General features: G+C 40.5%; 1 protein-coding gene across 2 annotated transcripts in view; it reads left to right on the top strand.

Moving 5' to 3' along the window:
- Nucleotides 1-27,990, top strand: part of CFAP44 (cilia and flagella associated protein 44) — a 261,809-nt gene that overhangs the window by 7,778 nt on the left and 226,041 nt on the right. For both annotated transcript variants that reach the window (XM_049876485.1, XM_049876503.1), the window contains exons 3-7: nucleotides 873-920; nucleotides 9,314-9,457; nucleotides 16,341-16,443; nucleotides 17,250-17,356; nucleotides 22,195-22,310. In XM_049876485.1, the coding sequence (XP_049732442.1) occupies nucleotides 873-920; nucleotides 9,314-9,457; nucleotides 16,341-16,443; nucleotides 17,250-17,356; nucleotides 22,195-22,310 (518 nt within the window). The remainder of the gene's footprint in view (nucleotides 1-872; nucleotides 921-9,313; nucleotides 9,458-16,340; nucleotides 16,444-17,249; nucleotides 17,357-22,194; nucleotides 22,311-27,990) is intronic.

Here is a 27,990-nt window from a genome sequence, read left to right as displayed (position 1 = left end):
GGATAAGTCAGCATCGTCTTAACCGCAGTGCGGGTTTGGTTTTGGTTTTATCCTTAACGTGTCTGTATGGACACAAACTGAACCACTCTGTTGTGACCATGGAGACCTTGGGTGGTGTAAATGGCTAATGCCCTTGGCTGCTAACTGAAAGGTTGGAGGTTTGAGTCTACCCAGGGGTGCCTTGGAAGAAGGCCTGGTGATTAGCTTCCAAAAATACAGCCACTGAAAACCCTGTGGAGCACAGCTCTACTCTGACACATACGCTGTCACCATGAATCGGAATTGACTCAGTGGTGACTGGGTGTGAGTTACAGTGACCACACTTGAGAAATCTTTAGACTTGCCTCTTGGAACCCTGGGACTCCATGAAATACAGTTTGGGAAGTAAAGCTTTAGTTAAGCTTACTCATTTTGACTTACATGCTACCTTGTTATAAAAAACCAAACCCATTGCTGGCAGGTTGAGTCTGACTCGTAGCGACCCTGTAGGACCGCGTAGAACTGCCCCGTAGGGCTTCCAAGGCTGTGGTCTTTCTGGAAGCAGACTGCCACAGCTTTCTCCCTCAGAGCAGCCGGTGGTCTTAGACCACTGACCTTTCCGTAAGCAACTGGGTGCTCATGCCACCAGGGCTTCTACCTTGTCACATTCGTTGTTTTAATCTAATGTGTACCTGCTTGGTGGATTTAGTGCTTATTTTCTGTCAGACTCCTAAAAATCGCCTGTGTTAATATTTAAATTGAAAATACTGTTTCCTGGAAAGCAGGACTCTCTGGTCCCAGAATTTTGAATCCGTTTTCATACATTAAGTGCAGTACATGCTAGAAAACAAAAAGAGAAAACTTTTCTTTTTAAAGATCGTCTTTTTTTGCAGGATACTGTGAATGATCTAACAGTCCATCGGGCAAGTCCTGAAGGTCTGGTAAGTTTAATAGCAAAAGTTAACTAGTTTGTTCAGTTTTTTTTTTTTTTTTGCTATTTGGTTTCTAGCCTTCAGAATAGAAACCATAAGAAATTCCTGGAAGTTCAGTGACATTTAGTTCTGTTTATGATTACATAGTCGCCTCCTCTCTGACAGTTTAACCTACTGCGGTGGCTTGTGTGTTGCTAGAATGCTGGAAGCTATACCACCAGTATCTCAAATATCAGCAGGGTTGCCCATGGTGAAAAGGTTTCAGCAGAGCTTCCAGACTAAGACAGACTAGAAAGAAGGGCCTGGTGGTCTACTTCTGAAAGTTAGTCAGTGAAAACCTTAGGAATCCCAACAGAATATTGTCCTAAAAAGTGCCTATTAGATTAGAAGGCAGTACACAAGAGCCGCAGTAGTGGACTAAAACATACTGATGATCATGAAGATGGCACAGGACCAACCTTACACATAAGGTTGCTATGAGTTGGAGCTGACTGGGCAACAACTAACAACAATCATGCTTGTACAAAATGGAAAAGCATATCTTCTAAACACACTCATTTTAGCTAAGAATATCAGTTAGCATTATGGGATTTTCATTAGATAGGTTAGATTTACAGTCCAGATCTTTCTGCTTCAGTATTGCTCTGTATCTATCTGTCTGTCTGTCTGTCTATCTGTCTGTCTACCATTTATCTAATGTAGAGCATTATTTGCTATTATTTCCCTATACAAACTGGTCTAGTCAATGTAATAATTTATCCCTTGAACAAGCCATATGTCCTACTTCTGAGCCCCTATTCATGCTATTTTCAACCTCTTTTCTTTACTTGGATTGCTTTCCTTACTTTCCCCACTACCTATCTGTATTTTACTTGTTTCTTAATCCCAGTTCAAGCCCTACTAATTTTTTTTTGTTTCTGCTGTAGATTTTTTTTGCCACCACTCATCTGTCAGTTTGTTGTACTGTGGTGGCTTGCGTGTTGCTGTGATGCAGGAAGCTCTGCTACCTGTATTTTAAACACCAACAGGGTCACCCATGGTGGACAGGTTTCAGCAGAGCTTCCAGACTAAGACAGACTAGGAAGAAGGACCTGGTGATCTACTTCTGAAAAAACTGGCCAGTGAAAACCTTATGGAGAGCAGCAGAACACTGTCTGATGTAGTGCCGGAAGTTGAGCCCCTCAGGTTGGAAGGCACTCAGAATACAACTGGAGAGGAGCGGTTTTCTCAAAGTAAAGCAACCTTAATGATGTGGATGGAATCAAGCTTCTGGGACGTTCATTTGCTGATGTGGCGTGATTCAAAATGAGAAGAAACAGCTACAAACATCCATTAATAATTGGAACGTGGAATGTACTAAGTATGAATCAAGGAAAATTGGAAGTTGTCAGAAATGAAATGGGACACTTAAAGATCTATATCGTATGCGTTAGCGAGCTGTAATGACTGGTATTGGCCATTTTGAATTGGACAATCCCATGGTGTACTATGCTGGAAATGACATACTGAAGAGGAGTGGTGACACGTTCATAATCACAAAGAGCATCTCAAGATCTATCCTGAAATACAGCGCTGTCAGTGATAGGATAATATCCTTACATATGACTATTCAAATTTGCATACTAAGGCCAAAGATGAAGAAATTGAAGATTTTTACCAACTTCCGTAGTTTAAATTGATCAAACATGTAATCAAGATGCATTGATAATTACTGGTGTTAGGAGTATGGAAGCTGGAAACAGACAGGAAGATCAGCAGTTGGAAAATATGGCCTTGGTGATAGAAATATGGCCTTGGAGATTGCATGATAGAATTTTGTAAGACCGATGACTTACTTATTGGAAATAACTTTTTCCGCAACATAAAAGTTGACTATACACAGGGATCTCGCCAGATGGAATACACAGGAATCAAACGATTACTTCTGTGGAAAGAGATGATGGAGAAGCTCAATATCAGTCAAGTCAGGGGCTGTGGAACAATCAACTGCTAATATGCAAGTTCAAGATGAAGCTGAAGAAAATTAAAACAAGTCCACAAGAGAGCCTAAGTATAACCTTGAGTATATCCCACCTGAATTTAGAGATCATCTGAAGAATAGCTTTACTTGTTGAACACTAATGACCAACGACCAGATGAGTTGTGGTAAGACATCAAGGTCGTTCACATGAATAAAGCATAATGTTATTAAAAAGATAAGAAAGAAAAGAATAAAACATGTCTGAAGAGACTGTGAAATTTGCTCTTGAATGAAGAGTAGGTGAAGCAAATGGAAGAAACAATGAAGTAAAAGAGCTGAACAGAAGATTTCAAAGGATGGCTGGAGAAGACAAAGTAACACATTGTAATGAAATGTGCAAAAACCTGGAGTTAGAAAACCAAAAAGGAAGAACACGTTCAGCATTTCTCAAGCTGAAAGAACTGAAGGAGTAATTCAAGCCTCAAGGTGCGATATTGAAGGATTCTATGGGAAAAAAAGGAGCCCTGGTGGCACAGTGGTTAAGAGCTCGGCTGCTAACCAAAAGGTCGGCAGCTCGAATCCACCAGCCACTCCTTGGAAACCCAATGGGGCAGCTCTACTCTGTTCTGTAGGATAGCTATGAGTTGGGATCAACTTGACAGCAACGGGTTTGGTTTTTTGGATGGACAATAAATCGAATGATGTAGGAAGCATCAAAAGAAATAAATGAAATAGAAGGTTCTGTTGGTCAAAAAGAATTGGGTGACATTCAGCTGTTTCAGGAGGTGGCATATGATCAGGAACCGATGGTACTGAAGGAAGAAGCCCAAGCTACACGAAGGCATTGGTGAAAAACAAGACTCCAGGAATTGATGGAATACCAATTGAGATATGTCCACAAACGGATGCAGTGTTGAAAGTGCTCACTTGTCTATGCCAAGAAATTTGGAAGATAGCTACCTGGCCAACTGGCTGCAAGAGAACCATATACATGCCTATTCCAAAGAAAGGTGATCCAAGGGAATGTGGAAGTTATTGAACAATATCATTAATATCAAGTGAAATTTTGCAGAAGATAATTTAAAAAATGGTTGCAGCAGTACATCGACAGGGAACTGCCAAAAAGTCAAGCTGGATTCAGAAGAGAATGTGGAACTAGGGATATCATTATGGGTGTTAGATGGACCTTGGCTGAAAGCAGAGAATACCACAAAGGTATTTATTTGTGCTTTATCAACTATGCAAAGGAATTCATCTGTGTGGATCATAACAAATTACGAATAACACTGTGAAGAACGGGAATTCCAAAACACTTAATTGTGCCCATGTAGAACCTGTACATAGACCAAGAGGCAGTTGTTCAAACAGAACAAGGAGATAGTGCATGGTTTAAAAATCAGGAAAAGTATATGTCAGGGTTTTATCTTTTCGCCATACGTATTCAGTCTGTACGCTGAGGAAATAATCCAAGAAGCTGGGCTATAGGAAGAAGAATGCAGCATCAGGATTGATGTAAGGCTCATCAACAACCTACGATATGCAGGTGACACAACCTTGCTTGTTGATAATGAAGAGGATTTGAATCATTTACTGATGAAGATCAAAGACTACAAGCTTCAGTATGGATTACACCTCAACATAAAGAAAACAAAAATCCTCACAACTGGACCAAGAAGCAACATCATGATAAATGGAGACAATATTGACATTGTCAAGGACTTAGTTTTACTTGGATTCTCAATCAACGCCCATGGAAGCAGCAGTTGAGAAATCAAATGACGTATTGCATTGGGCGGATCTGCTGCAAAGGACCTATTTAAAGTGTCAAAAAGCAAAGATGTTGCTTTGAGGACTAGGGTGTACCTGACTCCAGAGTATACCATGGTGTTTTCAATTGCCTCATATTGCAGGTGAAAGCTGGACAATGAATAAGAAAGACTACGGAATTGATGCATTTGAATTATGGTGTTGTCAAAGAGTGTTGAATATACCATGGACCATGAGAAGAACAAACAAATCTGTCTTGGAAGAAGCACAGCCAGAATGCTCTTTAGAAGCCTTCATTTCATGTACTTTGGACATGTTATCCGGAAGGACCAGCCTCCTGGAGAGGGACATCATGCTTGGTAAAGTAGAAGTCAGTGAAAAAGAGGAAGACCCTCAACGAGATGGATTGACACACAGTGGCTCCAACAATGGGCTGGCTTAAGCATGGTAATGACTGAGGATGGCACAAGACCAGGCAGTGTTTTGTTCTGTTGTACTTGGGGTTGCTGTGAGTCAGAACCAGCCAGACAGTACCGAACAACAACAACAAAATCAATTTGGGAGTTTTTAGATGGGTGCAAACGGTGAACACATTTGGTTGCTAAGTGAAAGGTTGGAGCTTCAGGTCCTCCCAGAGGCTCCTTGGAAGAAAGTCCTAGCAATCTTCTAAAAAATCAGCCATTGAAAACCGTATTGAGCACAGTTCTACTCGGACACACACAGGGTCACCATGAGTCATAATTAACTCAACAGCAGCTGGTGATTTTGGTTTAAAATCAATTAGCAGGTGAAAATCAGCATGTTTTTAATAAAATGGAATGGAGAATAGAAAATATAAGAGCACGCTTTGGTAATAAAGTTAAGAATTGTTTCATTAAACTTTTTGGTTACGTATGCAGTTATATAAACAGACACACGCTTACCGAGCTCAAGGTTAAACAGGCAAAACCACTGAGTCGCCTTAGGTGTAAATCACACCCATTTCATGAAAATCACATCGTTGCCACAGATAACAGGGCAGCATTTTTATAGCCTTGCCGATGGTGTCATGTGGAAGTGGGACATGGGAGGTGTAAAAATCCAGGGAAGCAGAGGTCCTAAAGCAGAAGCAGAAATGAGAGCCAGTGGTATTAAGATTTGTAGGAGTTCACTGAGGTGGCTAAAGGGCAAAAGCAAACATTTGGCTTTATAAATTCTGTAATACTAACAAAATCCCTATGTCGCCTAATAAAATACTCTGATGAGTTTTTACCAGGTAATAAGAAGTCAGTCCATTAAGAGACTAAAAATTAAGTATTATATAAGAACTCTATTTGGATTCTGATTCCTACAAACTGAAAATGACATTTTTGAGGCAATCAGGGAAATTTGAATGTGTAGTGAGTATTCACTAATACCAAAGAATTTTTGTTACTTTTGTTAGGTGTGATAATGGCATTGTGGTTATGTCAGAAAATGTTCACGTATTTAAAAATGTGTGTTAAAAGAGTGAATGGCACGTTGTCCGGGATTTGCTTAAAGCTTGTGCAGCCGAGTGAAAAAGGGTGTGATCATGAAGCCACCGTGGCAAAACCTTGATAACTGTTAAATCCAGATGAGTGGTATATGAGTTATTTTTACTATCTCTACTTCACGTAAGTTGGAAAATTTTCATAACAAAAAAATTTTAAGTTAATTAGGTATCATTATTATCCTCAATCAAGAATTAGGGAGCACCTAGTATGATTAAGGAAACCCTGGTGGCGTAGTGGTTAAGTGCTACGCCTGCTAACCGGAAGGCTGGCAGTTAGAATCCACCAGGCGCTCCTTGGAAACCCTCTGGGGCAGTAGTTCTCCTCTGTCCTATAGGGTCGCTATGAGTCGGGATCGACTCGACAGCAGTGGGTTTGGTTTTACTGTGATTAAGACTCTGAATTAACCATTAGATCCACAAAGTTGTAATGGATGTGGCCCCTGCCTCTCAAAGCATTAACAGCCTGACCAGGGAGATCAAGCATACACATATAGAGATAAATGATAGGCATTAGACGGCATTTACCCAGTGCCTCATGTAGGTAGTAAGTGCAACAGTACGGAGGAGATACCACCTTTTGGGTAGTTTCAAAGAGTGGGACTTGAAACTTACTGCAGAGCTATAGTAATCAAGACATGGTGTACTGGCATAAGGACAGACAGATAGATATATAGGTCATTTGAGTAGAAATAAGCCCTTATATTTGTGGTCAATTGATTTTCAACAAAGGTGCCAAGACAGTTAAATGGGGAAAGAATTATCTTCAACAAATAGTGCTGAGACACTTGGCTATCCACATGAAAGACAATAAAGATGTATCCCTATCTCACACCATATAAAGAAAATTAACTCAAAATATAAAAACTAAAACTTTAAAACTCTTAGAAGAAAACATAGGAATAAATTTTCATGCCCTGTGTTAGGCAGTAGTTTTCTTTAGATCACCAAAGCATGAACAAAGAAAGATGAGGCAAATTAGACTTCATCAAAATTACAATCTTTGGTACCTCAACGGACACTGTCAAGAAAGTGAAAATAAAACCCACAGAATGGAAGAAAATATTTACAAATCACGTATCTGATAAGGGCCTTGTATCAAGAATACATAAGAGCTCTTACAGCTCAACAGTAAAAAGCTAAATAACCCAGTTTGAAAATGAGCATAGGATTTGAGTAGACATTTCTCCAAACCAGAAATACCAGTTGACCAGTCCAAGCACACGAATAGATACTCTACATCATTAGTCATTAGGGAAGTGCATATCAAAACTACAATTAAAAAAACAACTTGGTACCCACTAAGGAGCCCTGGTCACGTAGTGGTCAAGAGCTCAGCTGCTAACGGAAAGGCCAGCAGTTCAAATCCACCAGCCACTCCTTGGAAACCCTTGGGGCGTCCACAGTTCTGCTGTGCCCTGTAGGTTTCCTGTGAGTCAGGTTTGACTCGATGGCACATGACAATGACAAGGAGACTGAAACCAAAGTGACAGACGATACTAGGTGAGTTGGTGAAGATGTGGGGAAACTGGAACTCTGATACGTTGCTGATAAAATTATAAAACGGTGCAGCTGCTTCTCAAAAACTGTTTGGCAGTCCCTCCAAATGTTAAACACGGTGACTGCAGGACCCAGCAGTTCCACTCCGGGGACACACCCAAGGGAAGCGAAGCGTACGTCCGCACAACAGCTTGAAAACAAGTGTCTGTGACAGCGTTATTCGTAATAAACGAAAAGTAGAAACCCAGAGGTGAGCCAACAGAGTGTGGAAGTTTACTGAACGGTCTCATTAATATTACATGCAAGCAAAATTTCGTTGACGGTAATTTCAAAAGCAGCAGCAGCAGTACATTGTCAGGGAACTGCCAGAAAGTCAGCAACGAAAAAAGACCCAAATGCCCATCACCTGATGAATGGATAAACAAAGGTGGTATATCCTTACAATGGAATATTATTCAGCGGTAAAGAAGAGTGAAGTGCTGATACGTGGTGCAGCGTGAATGAACTCGAAAACAGTACGCTAAGTAAAAGAAGCTGGTCACGAGAGACTACACATACTGCATGAATCCATTAATATAAACGTCCAGAAAAGGCAAATCGGTAGAGACAGAAAGGAGATTAGTGGCTGCCAGGGCCTGGGGAAGGGGAGAATGAGGAGGGACTGCTGGCGATTATGGGGTTATCTTTGAGATGAGAAAAGTGTTCTGGAATTAAATTCTGGTCATGGTTATGCAACTCTATAAATATACCAGAAACCTCTAAATTGCATGCTTTAAAAGGGTGAATTTTATGGTATGTGAGTTACATCTCAGTGAAGCTTATACTAAGGAAAAAAATCTATTGTTACATGCCAGGGAGTTGGGTCCCATTCATAGTGACCCTGTGTGCAGTGGAAAGGAACATAGCCTGGTCTGGCGCCATCCTCACAATCGTTGCTGTGTTTGGGACCATTGTTGCAGCCACTGTGTCAGTCCCTCTCATTGAGGGCCTTCCTCTTTTTCACTGACCTACTTTACCAAGCATGATGTTCTCCAGGAACTGGTCCCTCCTAATAACATGTCCAAAGTAAGTGAGATGGCATCTCACCATCCTTGCTTCCAAGGAGCGTTCTGGCTGTACTTCTTCCAGGACAGACTTGTGCATTCTTCTGGCAGTCCATGGTATATTCAGTATTCTTTGCCAACACCATAGTTCAAAGGCATCTGTTCTTTGATCTTTCTTATTCATTGTCCAGCTTTTGCATGCATGCAAGGCGATTGAAAATATTGTGAAAAATATGGTGAAAGGATACAGCCTTGATGCACATCTTTCCTAATTTTAAAATCTAAAACTAAAAAAAAATGATTTTACTCCCCACTAAATGAGTGCCAACTTGCAGCTTGAAAAACACTGATTTACTGGATAGTCCTATACAAAGGAAATAGAAATTGATACTTTTTATTTGCTTTTTAGCTAAGCTTACTAGTTCTAAATACTTTTTTTAAAATCATTTTTGAAAACTTAGAGGACTGACAAATTTGAGTGTGAATATATATAAATACGCATATATGTTGGACCAGAAAGAATAAAAAAATGGATGAACTAGACCAGATGGTGGGCTCCCACCATCTGAATCGGCTACATCTTTGTTCCTGAAATATCATAATACTTTTTTCTCCTATGTAGTTGCGTCGTCATGAAATACACAAATCGAAGAATAGAGCATTAGCCCACTGGGAACTCCAAGAAAAAGCTTTAAAGAGAAAATGGAGGAAGCAGAAACCAGAAGCTTCCAATCTTGAGAAAAGGAGGCTGGCTATCATGAAGGAGGTAATGCTAAACTTTATTATCTTTTAGAAGGAAAATAAAGTGATTTCTCTCCCTTTTTCCCACATTTACACTCTAGAGAGACTAAAAAAATCAGCAAAGTGACCATTAGGGTGTAGTATGGTGGTTTGAATTTCTCCCCAGCTTACCAGCTATGTGGCCTTATACAAGTTGTTTAATGTCTCAGCCTTAATTTTCTCATCTTTAAGATGGAGATAACATTACCTGTCTGAACATGTTAATGAGATTTCAGAGATATAACACTTGTAAAGTGGTTAAGTACAGTCCTTGGCACATGGTTAATGCCTTACATATACATATAAACCCATTAAAAAAAAAAACGCCCTTTACTGTCTGGTTGATTCTGACTCATAGTGCCCTATAGGACAGAGTAGAGCTGCCCCATAGGGTTTCCAAGGAGCGGCTGGTAGATTCCAACTTGCTGACCTTTTGGTTGTCAGCTGAGCTCTTAACCACTGCGCCACCAGGGCTTCACATATATATGTATACCAAAATCCAAAACCAAACCTGTTGCCGTCAAATCGATTCCGACTCATAGTGACCCTATAGGACAGAGTAGAACTGCTCGCTATGGTTTCCAAGGAGTGCCTGGTGGATTTGAACTGCTGACCTTTTGGTTAGCAGCTGTAGCTGTTAACCACTAGCAACTGTAATTGTTTTTCTCAGTTTCATAGCGGGGCTTTTGGATCACTTTGGGAAAAAACTGTGTGTTTATCCAATTTGTAAGCCCCCTGTTTTTGGCTCAACCTTTTGCCAGACGTGGGGTATTTGGATAAATAATCAGGTGTTGTGGAGCAAGAAACAGTATGGGAAGTAAGACAGTGAGTTTCATTTTTTTGTTTTTGTGTATAACCCGTTGCTGTCGAGTTGATTCCGACTCATAAGTGTACCATAATTTATCCAGTCCTTTATTGGTGAATATTTAGATTGTGTATTAGAGTACAGTTTAAACATCTGGTGGGGGGACCCCAAAATATGGTGTTTTGAACAAAACAGAAATTTCTTCCTTAGGACACAGTTTAGAGGTAAGGTGGCCCTGCTGTCCTTTATAACATGGCTTCCATCTCCAAGGACAGGCTGGCTGCTCCAGCTTCCTCCAGTTTATTCCAGCCAGTAGGAAGCAGGAAAGAGAGTGCCTGCTGTTCCTTTTTATGTACCATCCAGAAGTTCGGCTCATCTCCCATTGACCAGAACTTCGTCACATGGCTGTTCCCACCTGCAAGGGCTGGGATATCCATCTGTGTACTTCGCTCAAGTTTAATGCGGAAGAAGGGATATTGGTGGACAAGTAGCAGTGTCTCTGCTCACAGACTGTTTCCTGCCTTGCCATAATAAATAATGTAATGAATACTCTTGAATATGCTTTTGGGTACATGTCCGAGGATAAATTATTAGAAGTAGAATTATTGAGTCAAAGGATACGTGCATCTGTTATTTTGACATTGCTAAATTTATAATGTCTTTGTTTAAGGGATGTGATTAGACCAAGGGAAGAAGATCCCTTGAGCATGTCCTGTTTAATCAGTGTGTATCAGCCATCCGGACCCATCCCGCTAAAGCTGGAGCTCTCGGGAACCTAGGTTAGCACAAGTTAAGGGAAAAACCCTTTGACCGGCAGAAGCTTCGATTTCATTTGCTTGTGATGTACCTCTGCTATGGGAGTCAGGCAAATTAGGGTCCACGTCTAACTCAGAGACAGGGAGGCTTTCAGAAAGATTCTGTAAATGCCAAAATTATACTGACTTCCCAGATGTCTTTGTAATCTCCCAATTCCTCCTGGTTTCTGTTATCATGGAATAAAAGTGCTGGCGTGACAGGTTTCTGACGTTGTTGCAGGGAACTTAGCTGATCCATTGATAACTCAGGGTGTACACCCCCACCCTAAGTTTGGCCTTGTGCTCTGCAAACCCACCTGGGGAAACAGTATATGCAGTTGGGTTTACAGAGATGGCTTTACCTATTAGAAGGATGTGCCTTATCAGAAAAGAGTACTAGAACAATCTAGAAGGAGCGAAGGAAAGCCAGTCCACTGTTTTGGCCACTTAAACCACCTGCCCCAAGGAGTCAGGCAGAGACTAACAAAGGGCAGCAGTTTTACTCGAGACCTCATTATAACTCGTCTCAGGTCTCCATATTAGTAAGATTGTTCCCCCACCATCTGCTTCTTTCGATTACATCTTGTTATTTCGAGACAAAGCCAGTGCTTATTTTTTTTAGATAAGAAAGTCTTCAAACTACATTAGGAAATACACGTGGCGTAATTTTTCTAGTATAAAGGTAGACAACACTGATCAACTAATGCTCTTTCTTAAGCTCTCATTGCAGGTACTTGCGAGATAGTTAACAAGGGATAGAGATTTGGTTCATGGCATCATGTAGGTTGTAACTACGTTCTTAAACATCTCTGTAGTGCTGTATGGTTTTTCAGAGTGTCCACATCTCCCTAACACCCCTGTGGGCTTGGGGAAGTGGGCATAGCTCCATTTACGCATCAGGAAACTGAGCTTAAAGAAGTTGGATTTTGCTTTGTATCCCTTGACTCGCCCTAGAACCCCAGTCTTCCGGCTCCAAATTCTTGGCCTTAGACCATTTCAAAGTTGATCCTCTTTGTGGAAGGACCAAATCGGGACCTTTGTTCTCATCAATGGAACCAACTTGCTTGGCTATAGGAAAAGAAAAGAAAGTAAGAACGTGATTCTTGCGCTTTTTCTCGGTACCTTAAAACAGTAACTGAATTCTGGTAAGACTATTTATAGTTACCAGATGTTTTACTGATTTGAGTCAGTGTTGGAAACCCACCGTTTCCGAGTTTGAGACTCTTTCAACTTAATGATGCCACCTAGTGGTGGTGGATGGAGGTGACTTACTTTTACTCTGGGCTTTGGCCTCGCCAACTATGACATTTTCTAAGTTGGAAAAAAAAAAAAGTTGGAAGCACATAAGAAATAGAACTTCTTTGATTTTTGGAGTTCCCACCTCTCCAGTATAGAAAACTGACTGGTTTATAAAAACAGGAGCAATACACTTTCTGTTTAATCTCCCCAAACTTATATTTTACATCGTGTTGTTTTAAGCTGTGACTCATGACCCATTAAAAAAAAAAAAAAATCCATGACCCATTAGCGTATTACGAAATCACTTTAGTGGTTGAAATACCTCTGAGTTTTTGGTTCAGAATTCACACCTCTGAGTTTACAGCTCAAAGATTCATATTCTTAATTGCTGTATTTCAAACTGCGGATCACGACTTTTTAATAGATTGTAAAATCAAGCTTGTGAATTGTAACCATCATTTTAAAAAATGAAATAGAATAGAAATTAAAAAGAAAATATCTGAGTGGTTCTCATGGAGTTAGATACAGTTTCTGTGGAACTTTTATTTCAGTGACACGTATCTGTGTGTGTGTGTATGTGTGTACTGGCTCATGATTTAATATGTATGTCTTAGTGTGGTTTACAGGCAATCATTTGAAAACAACTAATTATGACATTAGCCTCATCTACGAGTTTTTGTTATTAGGTACTGGTGAGTTGGTTCCAACTCATAGTGACCCTATTATAACAGAGTGAAACGACACACTGCCCTGTCCTGCGCCATCCTCACAGTCGTCGTTTATGCTTGAGCCCATCCCATTGTTGTAGCCACTGTGTCAGCCTATCTCACTGAGGGTCTTCCTCTTTTTTGCTGACCTCCTACTTTACTAAGCATGATGTTCTTCTCCAGAGACTGTTCCCTACCAATAACGTGCTCAATGTATGTGAGACAGAGTCTCGCCATCCTTGCCTCTAAGGAGCATTCTGGCGGTACGCCTTCCAAGACAGACTTGTTCGTTCTTCTGACAATCTATGGTATGATCAGTATTCTTTGCCAACACCATAATTCAAAGGCGTCAGTTCTTCGGTCTTCCTTATTTATTCTCTACCTTTGCCGTGCATGTGAGGTGATTGAAATTTCATGGCTTGGGTCAGGTGGTACGCCTTAGTCCTCAAAGTGACGTCTTTGCTTTTTAACACTTTAAAGAGGTCTTTTGCATCAGGTTTGCCCAGTGCAATATGTCATTTGATTTCTTGACTGCTGCTCTCATGGGTGCTGATTGTGGATCCAAGTAGAATGAAATCCTTGACAATGTCAGTTTTTTGTCTGTTTATCATGATCCAGTTGTGAGGATTTTTGTTTTCTTTATATTGAGGTGCAATTCATACTGAAGGCTGTAGTCTTTGGTCTTCATCAGTAAGTGCTTCAAGTCCTCTTTGGTTTCAGCAAGGAAGGTTGTGTCATCTGCATATCGTAGGTTGTTAATGAGTCTTCCTCCAGCCCTGATGCCATGATCTTCACATAGTCCAACTTCTTGGGTTAATTTGCTCAGTATACAGATTGAATAAGTATGGTGAAAGGATGAAACCATGATGCATACCTCTCCTGACCTTAAACCATGGAATACCACCTTGTTCTTTTGGAACGACTGCCTCTTGGTCTATGTACAAGTTCCTCATGAGCACAATGAAGTGTTCTGGAATTCCCATTCTTCACAGTGTTACCCATAATTTGTTATGATCCAAGCAAATGTATTTGCATGGTCAATAAAAGGTAAACATCTTTCTGGTATTCTCTGCTTTCAGCCAAGACCCACCTGACATCGGGAGTGATATCCCTGATTCCACGTCCTCTTCTGAATCCAGCCTGACTTTCTGGCAGTTCCCTGCCATGATGTACCACTACAACTGCTTTGGAATGACCTTCAGCAAAGTCTTACTGGCGTGTGATATAATGATATTGTTTGATAGTTTCTGCATTCTGTTGGATCATCTTTCTTTGGAATGGGCGCAAATATGGATCTCTTCCAGTCAGCTGGCCAGGTAGCTGTCTTCCAAATTTCTTGACATAGATGAGTGAGCACCTCCAGCACTGCATCTGTTTGTTGAAACATCGCAACTGGTATTCCACCAATTCCTGGATCCTCATTTTCCACGAATGCCTCTAGTGCAGCTTGGACTTCTTCCTTCAGTACTATTGATTCTTGATTATATGCCACCTCTTGAAATGGTTGAACGTTGTCCAGTTCTTTTTGGTACAGTGACTATGTGTATTCCTTTCATTTTCTTTTGATGTTTCCTGCATCTTTCATTCTTTTCCCCATAGAATTCTTCAGTACTGCTACTCGAGGCTTGAATTTTTTCTTCAGTTCTTTCAGCTTGAGAAATGCCGAATGTACTCTTCCCTGTTGGTTTTCTAACTCCAGGTCTTTGCATATTATAGTACTTTACTTTGTCTTCTCGAGCTGTCCTTTGAAATCTTCTGTTCAGCTCTTATGCTTCGTCATTTTTTCTGTTCACTTTAGGTGTGCTATATTCAAGAAAAAATTTCAGTCTCTTCTGACATCCATTTTGGTCTTTTCTTTCTTTCCTGTCTTTTTAATGACCTGTTACTTTTTTCATGTATGATATCCTTGATGTCATTCACAACTCATCTGGTCTTTGGTCATTAGTGTTCAATGAGTCAAATCTGTTTTTGAGGTGGTATCTAAATATAATTGGGATATGCTTGATGTTGTAGTTTGGCTCTCATGGACTCGCTCTAATTTTCTTCAGCTTCAACTCAAACTAGCGTACGAGCAATTGATGGTCTTTTCTGCAGTCGGCCCCTGGCCTTGTTCTGACTGATGATATTGAGCTTCTCCATCATCTCTTTCCACAGGTGTAGTCATTTTGATTCCTGTGTATTCCATCTCATGAGGTCCACGTGTGTAGGCTCCTTTTATGTTGCTGAAAAAGGGTATTCACAGTGAAGAAGTCGTTGGTCCTGCAAAATTCTGTCATGCAATCTCCAGCGTAGTTTCTGTCACCAAGGCCGTATTTTCTAACTATTTATCCTTTTTTTGTTTCCAACTTTCACATTCCAATCGCCAGGAATTATCAGCGCCTCTTGATTGCATGTTTGATCAGTTTCAGACTGCAGAAGTTGGTAAAAATCTTTAATTTCTTCCTCTTTGGCCTTGGTGGTTGGTGCGTAAATTTGAATAGTAGTCATGTTAACTGGTCTTCCTTGTAGCCACGTGGATATTGTCCTATCACTGACAATGTTGTACGCCAGGACAGATCTAGAAATGTTCTTCCTGACGACGAATGTGACACCATTGTCTTCAGTTTGTCATTCCTGGCATAGTAGACCATGTGATTGTCTGATTCAAAGTGGCTGATACCAGTCCATTTCAGCTCACTGATGCCTAGGATATCGATCTTAGATAAGATCAATATTTCATTTTTGTTGACTTCCAGTTTTCCTCGTTCCTATGGCATGCATTCCACATTCATATTATTAATGAATGTTTGCAGCTGTTTCTTCTCATTGTGAGTCATGCCAAATCAACAAATAAAGGTCCTGAAAGCTTGACTCCATACGTGTTAGTAAGGTGGACTCTGCTTTGAGGAGGCAGCTCTTCCCCAGTTGTATTTTCAGTGCCTTCTAACCTGAGGGGCTCATCTTCCGGCCCTATACCAGACAGTGTTCTTCTGCTGTCCATAAGGTCTTCGTTGGCCAGTTTCTCAGAAGTAGGTCCTTGTTCTTAGTCTGCCTTAGTCTAGAGCCTCTTCTCAAACCTGTTCACCATGGGTGACCCTGCTGGTATTTGAAACACTGGTGACATAGCTTCCAGCATCACAGCAACAGGCTGGTAAGAGAAACTGACAGGCAAGTGGCGGCACCTGCGAGTACTTAATGATACTGCCGCTGAAGGATTTTTAAAAGGAGGTGGGTGCCTGTGTTTGTTTTCATGCTCTATGCCTCTGTATGGACTTCTCCTTTGTAATTTGAAAAGTGTTTTTGTTTTTATTTTTTTAGTAATATTTATCATTCACACACATCTAGATTCTTTCTGATCAATACCAGATGCAGGATGTGTTGGAAAGATCTGATCATTTGATGGCTGCAGCAAAAGATCTTTTTGTTGATTTTCCTCGTCGGCGCACAGGTAAATTTGCCAATTCATACAAAGGCTTCTTTTTCTTGTTATCTGTAGCCTGCAGCTGACCATTTAGAATTTAAAATCCTTTCTGAGGCATTTATTATTTGTGTTACAAGTATCCTAGGGTATATAGTCTCTATGGTTGTTATGCTTGAATTTATTATAATGTGTTTGCTTTCAACTATGAACATAACTATTGCCAGTTACTCAGATAAGGAAAGGTAAATTGTTATGGTCTATTAAAATATGTTATGGTGCAATGAACAGCATTCCATAATTATAAAATAAGACTCATTTTTTGGTTTATTGATATTAAATTACCATATAATTAAAATATTTGTATACATAATTTGATTAAAGCTTAGTTTGAGACCTAAAGCACCATCAATCTCTCTTGAAAAGGAATTTTTCCTCTTGTTAGATATACAGAATTATTTATTTTAGTGTGCATATACTACATTGTTATCATAATCTAGCAAGCCGATAGTTTTTAGTTTAATGTTTGAATCCTGGCTTGGTTACTTGTTAGTGCAACTGGGCAACTTGCTTAGTGTCTTTCTTCTGAGTTTCAGTTTAATGCTGTAAAATGAAGGTCCTGACAGTACCTACCTCATAGCGTTTCGTGAGGATAAAGCGAGTTAACATAGGAAAAGCATCTGCAGCGGTGCCCAGAATGTAGTAAGGCTGTGTCAGTGTGAGCTACGTGATTGCTTTAGATTTCTTTGTGGTGCAAACCTATGGCAGTGCATAGCACTTGCCGCGTCAGTTTAATGAAATGAACCCAAACCATTATGGCTTATTTTCCTTTGCAGGGTTTCCGAATGTGACAATGGCTCCCGATTCCTCTCAGAGTCCCATTGTAGTGAACGAAGACCCTGTCACCCAGTCCATTCTGAGTGAATCTGTCATTGACCCTCAGGTAATGTGCTCTGTTCCCAGCCACCGTACTCAAGCAAAAATTGAAGTTTAAGCTGAGGTAGGCATTATGGCAAAATTTTTAAAAGCTTAAATATCAAGAAAGGCAAAGTTGTGGTTGCTAGAAATGCTCCTACTCACTTTTCATGAGTGATGTTTGTGTTACTATAGGAGAGCGTAAAAGTGGCTAACATTTCCTGAGTGCTTACTTAGGAGGTATTTACCATTACATCTCCATTTAACAGGTGAAGAAACTCAGAAAAGACTCACAAAAATTAAGTGATTTGTCTAAGGGCTCGTAACCAGTTAGTGTCAGAGAAGAGACTGAACCCTGGCCGTTGGCTCCACAGGACTGTGCCGCCATCTACCATTACGGAGACAGCAGGGCGCTTTTTCACGTCTCACCTTGAAGTCAAGTGGATCTGTGTTCTTGTTCTGCTGCTTACCAGCTGTTTGATCTTAAGATATCTGACTTGGCTCGGAGTAGTTCTTTGTTGCTGTCAAATGGGAATAGAATGTATCTGATATGGTTTTCGCAAGAATCGGCTTGTTACCTGCTCTGCCACAATAAATAATGTAACGACTATCCTTGGATATGCTTTTTCTTTAAACATTAGTTCCTTCTAATCTATTAATGTTCCACTGCTATTCATAAGGTTTTCACTAGCTAATGCTTTTCAGAAGTAGACTGCCAGGTCCTTCTGCAAAGGACCTCTTCAGAGTGTTGAAGAGCAAAGATGTCACCCTGAAGACTAAGGTGCGCCTGACCCAAGCCATGGTATTTTCAATCACATCATATGCATGTGAAAGCTAGACAGTGAATAAGGAAGACCGAAGAAGAGTTGATGCCTTTGAATTGTGGTGTTGGCGAAGAATATTGAATATACCATGGACTGCCAAAAGAACGAACAAATCTGTCTTGGAAGAAGTGCGGCCAGAATGCTCCTTAGAGGCAAGGATGGCGAGACGGCGTCTTACATACTTTGGACGTGTTGTCAGGAGAGATCAATCCCTGGAGGAGGACATCATGCTTGGCAGAGTACAGGGTCAGCGGAAAAGAGGAAGACCCTCAACGAGGTGGACTGACACAGTCGCTGCAACAATGAGCTCAAGCATAACAACAATTGTAAGGATGGCGCAGGACCGAGCAGTGTTTCGTTCTGTTGTGCATAGGGTCGCTATGAGTCGGAACCAACTTGATGGTGCCTAACAACAATAACAACAACAATCTATTAACATATTTAAAAAGTAGCTGCCCAGAGAAACTTGGAGTTTATGACTGGTTACATGGGAAAATTATATTACCGTAGTAAAACATCAGTTAGCTGTATCTTGTCAAAATTGTTGCTGTTATTGGGTGCTGTCGAGTCGCCTCTGACTCATAGTGACCCCATGTGACAGGAGGGAACTGCCAAATAGGATTTTCTTGGTTGTGATCTTTACAGCAGCAGATTACCATGCCAGGTCTTTCTTCCGAAGAGCTGCTGAGTAGGTTCAAACTGCCCATCTTTTGGTTAGTAGCTGAGTGCTTAACTGTTGTGCCACTAGGGCTCCTTGGAACTCTTAATTAATCAAAATATTTACAATTTTGAAGTATTAAACATTTTTTAAAAGCGTGTTAAAAATTTAATACTAAAATAAAACAACTTTCAGGGAATGACTAGAACTTGTTATGTCCTGTTAAGCGATTCTGACTCCTGGCAGCCCTATAGGACAGAGTAGAAGTGCCCCATAGGGCTTCCTGGGCTGTAGCCTTTACGGGAGCAGACTGCCACATCTTCCTCCCTGAAGTGGCTGGTGGGTTTTCACTGCCAGCCTTTCACTCGGTAGCTGAGTGCTCAGCGACGTACCTTTGATGACTCAGATCTTGTCATTTCCTGGGATTGTCACTCTGGTTGATGACCCTCCTTCTTCTATGGATCTGAAAAATCTAGGAAATTGCATTTAACAGGCACTGAGCTGTAGTCACTAGAACTTAGTACCTGTTAAGTGAAATTTCCTAAACTTTTTAGATGTATGGAAAAAGGGCGACTCATCTATGAGAGTGATGATTCTGGAGAATTACAAGGCCCAGAACCATCAGAGCCATGTTGAGTATACTGTGTTTTACTCACAGAGGCAATTAAATAGAATGTTACACATATTTTAGATAATCAAAACCCATTAGCCATACCCGTAGCCAAAACCACTTATGTTTCTGAACTTTTTGAACAGTTAGCTTTCAGATAATCAGAAATTTAATTATCTAAAATACCTTATTGCTACAGTATGTCTGACTGAAGATTTATGTTTATTTAAATAAACTGTATAGCATAGTGCCCTATGTTTTTGCAGTCAAACTTCAAATCAGACTTTCAGTCACCTGAATCATGGAAACAAGTTGTGCAGACGGGTCCAGGGAGACTAAAATCACCCACTTCTGGCACCAGGTTGTGTAGTGGATGCCACATCCCACTCCACACTCTACCTGCATCCTGTAGAATTCTCAGCTTTCCTTCCCCGTGTAGTTCAAACCCCAGCTGCCCACGCAGCCCTTCTCTCTCTTATCCCTGGCCACCTGGGGCTAGGTCAGTGCGTACTGACTGCACGCCTGGCGGTCTGTGTGACTCCTTCCACTTCAGAGCAACAGGCTGCCCTGCCCCTTTGGATTTGACAGTTTGCTGGAAGGACTCACAGAGCTCTCAGGAGACACCATACCTGTGGTAACAGCTTTAATAAAGAGGCTGTAAGTGAAGAGATGCATAGGTAAGGCCTGGGAGGAGTCAGGGTGTGGAGCTGCCATGTCCCAAAGAGGGATGCACTACCCTCTGCCCTCTCCTGTTCATGGTCGCCAGTCAGGAAGCTCCTTGAGCCTCCATCTTCCAAGGCCTTCGTTAACCTCACCCTGTGGCCATGATAGATTACATCATGCTTCCTAAAGCTTAGTCAGCATCGCCCCGGGTGGTCTCTCTGGGGATGGTCAGCACTCACTCATTAGCCTCAGGTGACAATGTGGCTCTGAGGAACTAAGACCAAAGGCCAAATGACCTTCTGCAAGGTAATTTCACACCTTGCACAAGTACAGAATGTGTCCCAGCAGCATGGAATAGATTAGTCACATTTTATTCTGTAGAAGAGTCTGTCCCTAGACCTGAGCCTGTTACGTTAATGGTAGAATTTCAGAGTAATGTTACTCTGTAACTTGTTTGCCTAGCTGGTTTCAGTGCTATCTCAGTTTACAAATTAAACACAGTGACGTCAGCTTCTTAAAACAAACTTTGAGATAGCCAAGAGAAAGGGGAGCGCAGGAGGGGAGAGGAGACACCTTAGTAGATAAGCAGAGAACTTCAGAAAAGAAATTGATGTTGTGGGATAGCCTTCAGTCACCAAAAAAATGATAAAGTTCTGTCTGTATTACTTAGGTTCTCTGGGCCCTAGTTTCTTCATCTGTAATAGGAATGAGACTCAGTTTTTTCACGTAGTTATTATGTGTGTGTATACTGTCTCTAATATTTCAGGCCTTGTGGTGGATGCTGGGATGCATGGATAAAGGCATGGCGTCTATCACGGGGGTGGGAAGTCGTGAGATGTGAAGTTACAGAGATAGGCAGGAGCTAGGTCATGAAGGGCTAAAGAATATGAAAGCAAGAATAGAGCCACCAAAGGATTTAAGATGAGCAGAGTCATGATGAGATCATTGTAGTATAGAAGTTGGATTGGGGAGGGACAAGGCTGGAGAGAGGGTTTGGTTAGAAGACTTAGGTAAGCATCTGAGTAAGAAGTAGTGAGAGTCTGACCCAGGGCAGTGGCAGTAGGGAAGGAAGTAGAAGGGAAGGGTGATAGATTTGGGAGAGATTAAAAAGAGATAGAATTGACAGAATCGGGTGACTGATTGGACATGAAGGATGGGAAAGAAGGATGACTCCTAGTTTGTGAGCTTAAGCATCTGAGTAGCTGGCGATGCTGTTCACGGCCTTAGGTAGTATCAGTAGGAACAAGGTTTCTGGAAGAATGGTGGGAGGAGTTTAAGAAGATAATCAATTTTAGACATGCTCAGTATATGTGGGGTGTTCTGGTAATGTCTTTTAGTCAGTTGGATATAAGTGACTAGGGCTCAAGAGATCTGGGTGGAGATAGAGATTTGGAAATTAACAGCATTTGGCTATTAATTGTAGCTTTGAAATTAGATAAAATCACTCAGAAAGTGCGTCAGATGAGAGGAAAATAGGTCCAAAGAGAAAAGTTTGAGTCATATCAGATAATAAGGGAAGGGTAGAAAAAGAAGAACCAATAAAGGGGACTCAGAAGGAAAGGCCAAAAGAATAGAAGAAAATGTGATGTCATGGAAGTTGAAGGAAAAGGGCATCAAGAAGGCTTTAAAGGAAAGGAACGAGTGGTCATTGGTGTCTAATGAGTCAGAGAAGTCAGGAAAGGTAAAGACTAAGAAATACCCATTTGAGTTAGAAACAAGTATGTTATGTCGACCTTATACAAAACAGTTTGGAGTGGTAGAATAGAAGCCAAGTTGCAGGGCATGGATGGTGAATGAGAGGTGAGGACAACTCATTCAAGAAGAGAAAAGATAGATGGTAACTTGAGGGGTATAGGGCCAGGGCAAGATGAGAGAGGCTTGCCCACATTTAAACATTAATGAGACAAAACCAATACAGAGAGAGTTGAAGATGCAGGAGAGAAAAGGAACAATTGACGGAGTAGAAGGAGCCAAGTGAGTTTGGGTTCCTAAACGCATGTGGAGGGATTAGCCTTAAGACGAGGGGCCTCTCTTCTCTTACGACAGGAAGAAAGAAAGGATTAGGGCATATGTAACCAACCTGTGTTTTATTTTTATTGCTGTTGACATAGGCTCTTAATGAAGTAGATGATGAAGGAAGAGAAGGAACTGTGAGTAGCCAGTCAGAAGAAAGTGAGAATGAGTTGGATAACACTCTAAACTCTGAGCCTAACACGAACACAGATAGGTATGTATATATGGGATGAATATCTACAAATCTTTCCTTTTTTCAAAGTCATTATAAATGTGTGTTGGCATCATCCTTGGGAGTATATTCTTAAATCTTCTATGATGATATCATGTCAAATTTACCAAAAGTTGAATAGTACAAAGGACTCCTATATACCTGTCACCTAAATTCACCAGTTGCTAAGATTTTCCTACATTTGCTTTGTCATTCTGTTTCTTTGTGTGTTTGTGCACATACACTCTTACTTACTGAACTTTAGATAAAGGTTTACAGAGCAAATTGGTTTCTCATTAAACAATTAATATACATATTGTTTTGTGACATTGGTTGCCCACCCCATGGCACGTTAACACTCTCCCCATCTCAACCTTGGGTTCCCCGTTACTAGCTTTCCTGCCCCCTCCTGCCTTCTCCTCCTTGCCCTTGAGCTGGTGTGCCCATTTAGTCTCATTTTGTTTGATGGGCCTGTCTAATCTTTGGCTGAAGGGTGAACCTCAGGAGTGACTTTAGTACTGAGTTAAAAGAATGTCCGGGGGGCCATACTCTTGGGCTTCTCCAGTCTCTGTCGGACCACTAAGTCTGGTCTTTTTTTTTTTTTTTTTAAGTACAAGTATTGTTTTATGACATTGGTTACAAACCCCACGACATGTCAATACTCTTCCTTCTAGACCTTGGGTTCTCTATTAGCAGCTTTCCTGCCCCCCTCCTACCTTCTGGTCATTGCTCCTGGGCTGTTGTGCCCATTTAGTCTTGTTTGATGGCCCTGTCTAATCTTTGGCTGAAGGATGAACCTCAGAAGTGACTTCATTACTGAGCTAAAAGGGTATCTGGAGGCCATACTCTGCGGATTTCTCCAGTCTCCGTCAGGTCAGTAAGTCTGGTCTTTTTTCTGTGAGTTAAAATTTTGTACTACATTTTTCTCCAGCCTTTGTCTGGGACCCTCTGTTGTGATCCCTGTCAGAACAGTCAGTGGTGGTAGATGGGTACCACCTGGTGGTACTGTATTATCTTGTGGAGGCTGTGGTAGTTGTGGTCCTTTAGTACCTTCGACTAATCTTTCACTTGTGTCTTTAGTTTTCTTCATCCTCCCTTGCTCCCAAAGGGGTGAAATCGGTGTTTTATCTTAGATGGTTGCTCACAAGCTTTTTTTTTTTTTTTGTTTAGATGAAGGTTTACAGAACAAACTAGTTTCTCATCAAACAGTACAAACATTGTTTTGTGACATTGTGTCTTTCTCTTCTATCTTTAATTTTCTTCATTCTCCCTTGCTCCCAAAGAGGTGAGACCAGTGGAGTATCCTAGATGGCTGCTCACAGACTTTTAAGTCCACAGATGCTACTCATCAAAGTAGAATGTAGACCATATTCTTTATAAACAATGTTATGCCAGTTGAGCTAGATGTTCCCTGAGACTGTGGTCCCCACAGCCCTCAGCCCAGCAATTCAGCCCCTCAGGGAATTTGATTGTGTCTATGGAGCTTCCATGACCTTGCCTTGTACAAGTTGTGCTGGCTTCCCTGGTATTCTGTACTGTCTTACCCTGCACCACAGTTACCGCTTAACCTGTTGTCTGTTCAGTGTTCTTCCATCCTCACTCTTCCTCTCCCTCGTAACCACCAAAGATTGTTTCTTTTTGTGTGTAAACCTTTTCATGAATTTTTATAGTAGTGGTCTCATACAATATTTGTCCTTTTGTGATTGACTTGTTTCACTCAGCATAATGTCCTCCAGATTCATCCATGTTGTGAGATGTTTTGAAGACTCATCATTGTTCTTTCTTATTGCTTAGTGTTCCATTGTGTGTATGTACCATAGTTTGTTTATCCATTCATCTATTGATGGGCACCTAGGTTGTTTCCATCCTTTTGTTATTGTGAACAGTGCTGCAGTGAACATGGGTGTGGATATGTTTATTGGTGTGACGGCTCTTATTTCTCTAGGATATAGTCCCAGGAGTGGGATTGCCGGATCATATGGTATTTCTATTTCTAGCTTTCTAAGGAAGTGCCATATCGTTTTATAAAATAGTTGTACCAGTTTGCATATCCACCAGCAATGTATAAGAGTTCCAATCTCCCCACAGCATCTCCAACACTTGTTATTTTGCTTTTTTGATTCCTACCGGTAATGCTGGGGTGAGATGGTATCTCATTGTGCTTTTGGTTTGCATTTTCCCTAATGGCTAGTGATAGCAAGCGTTTCCTCATGTGTCTGTTAGCCGCTTGAATGCTTTCTTTGGTAAAGTGTTCCTTTGCCCTTTTTTTAAATGGGTTATTTGTCTTTTTGTTGTAGAGGTTTTAAATCTTCCTATAGGTTTTAGAGATAACATTTTTGTTGGATTTGTCATAGCCAAAAATTTTTTCCAGGCCATAGGTTGTCTTTTTACTCTTTTGGTGAAGTCTTTTGATGAGCATAAGTGTTTAACTTTTAGAAGATCCCGGTTATCTAGTTTATCTGCTGGAGTTTGTGTGTTGTTAGGTGTGGTTTGTATCTTGCTAATGCTGTGTATTAGGGCCTCTAGTGTTTATCCGGAAACCCTGATGGCTTAGTGGTTAAGTGCTACGGCTGCTAACCAAAGGATTGGCAGTTCCAATCTGCCAGGCACTCCTTTGGAAACTCTATGGGGGCAGTTCTACCCTGTCCTATAGGGTCACTATGAGTCGGAATTGACTCGACGGCACTGGGTTTTGGGTTAGTGTTTATCCAGTTTCTTCTTGTATGATCCTTATAGTTTTTTGTTTTTTTTTTTCTATTTAGGTCTTTGATGAATTTTGAATTATCTTTTGTGTATGGTGTGAGGTATGGGTCCTGTTTCATTTTTTTGCAGATGGACATCTGGTTTTGCCAGCACCATTTGTTTAAAAGACTGTCTTTTCCCTATTTGATCAACTTTGGGCCCTTGTTGAAGATCAGGTGACCATACGTGGATGGATTTACATCTGGTTCTCAATTCTGTTCCGTTGTACCTGTCCTTGTACCGGTACCAGGCTGTTTTGACCACCATAGCTGAGATAGTGCAAGTCCTCCTACTTTATTCTTCTTCTGCAGTAGTGCTTTACTTATCTAGGGCTTCTTCCTCTTCCATATAAAATTAATGATTAGTTTTTCCATCTCTTTAAAGAATGCTCTTGGTATTTGGATTGGGATTGGATTGTATTCACAGATTGCTTTGGGTCGAATTGTCGTTTTCACAGTGTTGAGTCTACCTATCCATGAGCATGGTATGTTTTTCCATTTATGTAGATCTCTTTTGGTTTCTTGCAGTAGTGGTTTGTGGTTTTCTTTGTATAGGTCTTTTACATCCCTGGTTAGATTTATTCCTAAGTATTTTATTTTTTAAGGGGCTATTCAAAATGGTACTGTTTTCATGATTTCCTTTTCCTCGTTCTCTTTATTGGTGTTTAGGAATCCAAATGATTTTTGTATGTTTATCTTGTATCTTGCTAGTCTGCTGAATTTTTCTATTAGTCCCAGTAGTTTTGTCTTGGAGTCTTTTGGGTTCTGTATGTATAGTATCATAGCATCTGCAAATAAGAACAGTTTCACTTCATTACCAGTTTGGATGCCCTTTATTTCTGTTTCTTGGTTTATTGCTCTAGCTAGGACTTCCATCACAATGTTTAATAGGGGTGGTGATGAAAGGGTATCCTTGTCTTGTTCCTGTCTCAAGGGGAAGGTTTTCAGCCTCTCTCCATTAAGAATGATGTTGGCTGTTGGTTTTATACAGTTGACCTTTATTATGTTGAGGAATTTCCCTTCTATACCTATTTTATTGAGAGTTTTTGTCTGGAGTGGGTGTTGGATTTTGTCAAATGCCTTTTCTATGTTGATTGAGATGATCATGTGATTTTTTTATATATGTGGTAGATTACGTTGACTGATTTTCTAATGTTGAACCATCCTTGCATACCTGGTATGAATCCTATTTAGTCATGGTGTATAATTTTTCTGAAATGATGCTGAATTCTATTGGCTAGAATTTTGATGAGAATTTCTATGTCTGTATTCATATATTAGTCTGTAATTTTCTTTTTTTTTTGTGGTGTCTTTGCCTGGTTTTGGTATCAGGGTTATGCTGTCTTCATAGAATGAATTCGGAAATATCCGTTCCTTTTCTGTGTTCTGAAATAGTTTGAGCAGTACTGGTGTAAGCTCTTCCCTGAATGTTTGGTAAAGTTCTCCAGTGAACCCATCTGGGCCAGGGCTTTTTTGGCGGGGGAGGGGGAAGTTCTTTTTTTTATTACCTTTCAATCTCTTCTCTTGTTATGGGTCTATTCAGATTTTCAATATCATTTGTGTTTGGGTAGGTGATGTGTTTTTAGAAGCTTGTCCATTTCCTCTAGGTTTTCAAGTTTGTTGGCATATAGTTTTTCATAATACTCTGTTACGATCCTTTTTTTTTTTTTCAGTTGGGTCTGTTGTAATGTCCCCCATTTCATTTCTTATTTGGGTTATTTCCATGCTCTTCTGTTGTTCTTTTGCCAGTTGGGCCAGTGGTTTGTCAATTTTGTTGATCTTTTCAAAAAACCAATTTTTGATTTTGTTGATTCTTTCTGTTGTTTTTCTATTCTCTACTTTGCTCTGATCTTTATTATTTCCTTTATTCTGGTGACTATGGGCTTTTTTTTTGCTATTTTGTATTTGTGTAATTTTGTCCCTCCTCTTTTTTGACGTGTGTGTCTATTGGTATAAATTGATCTCTGAGCACTGTCTTCGCAGTATCCTGAAGGTTTTGGTATGATGTGTTTTCATTCTTATTTGATTATAGGAATTTTGTGATTCCATCTTTGATTTCTTCTATTACCCAGTGGTTTTTAAGCAGGGTGTTATTCAGTTTCCATGTAATTGATTTTTTTTCCTTGCACTTCCTTTTGTTAATTTCTACTTTGATGGTATTGTGATGAGAGAAGATACTTCATATTACCTCAGTGTTTTGGGTTTTGTTGAGGGTTGCTTTGTGGCCTAAGATGTGGTCTATTCTGGAGAACATTCCATATGCATTGGAAAGGAATGTGTACTTTGCTGCTGTTGGGTGGAGTGTTCTGTATATGTCTATGAGGTCAAGTTGGATGTTTGTGGCCTTTAGATCTTCCTTATCTTTATTGAGTTTCTTTCTAGATGTTTTGTCCTTTACCAAGAGTGGTGTGTTGAAGTCTCCTACTGTTATCGTTGAACTGTTAATTTCTCTTTTCAGTGCTGTTAGAGTTTATGTATTGTGGAGCCCTGTCCTTGGGTGCACAGACATTTATTATGGTTATGTCTTCATGATGGATCATTGCTTTAATCATTATTTAATGCCCTTCTTTGTCTCTTATGGTGGATTTTGTTTAAAGTCTGAGATTAGTATTGCCACTTCTGCTCTTTTTTGGTAACTGCTTGGTATATTTTTTCCCATCCTTTGATTTTTAATAAATTTATGTATTTCTAAGGTGTGTCTTTTATAGACAGCATATTGATGGGTGCTGTTCTTCCATTCATTCTGTCAGTGTCTCTTTATGCATGCATTCAGGCCGTTATGTTCAGTGTCATTGTTAATAGGTGTGAGTTTATCGTTATCATTTGTAGTGCTTTTTTTGTGGTACTGACGTCTTCTTTGTTCCCTTTACTCTCCTGTACTGAATTCCTTTGGTTTGTGGATTTTTTTTTCATTTGTTCCTGTAGAGCTTGTTACACGCACA

The sequence above is a fragment of the Elephas maximus genome, chromosome 1 (assembly GCF_024166365.1).
Source record: "Elephas maximus indicus isolate mEleMax1 chromosome 1, mEleMax1 primary haplotype, whole genome shotgun sequence".
NCBI classification, from domain to species: domain Eukaryota; kingdom Metazoa; phylum Chordata; class Mammalia; order Proboscidea; family Elephantidae; genus Elephas; species Elephas maximus.
This window is presented reverse-complemented; position numbering and strand designations above follow the sequence as displayed.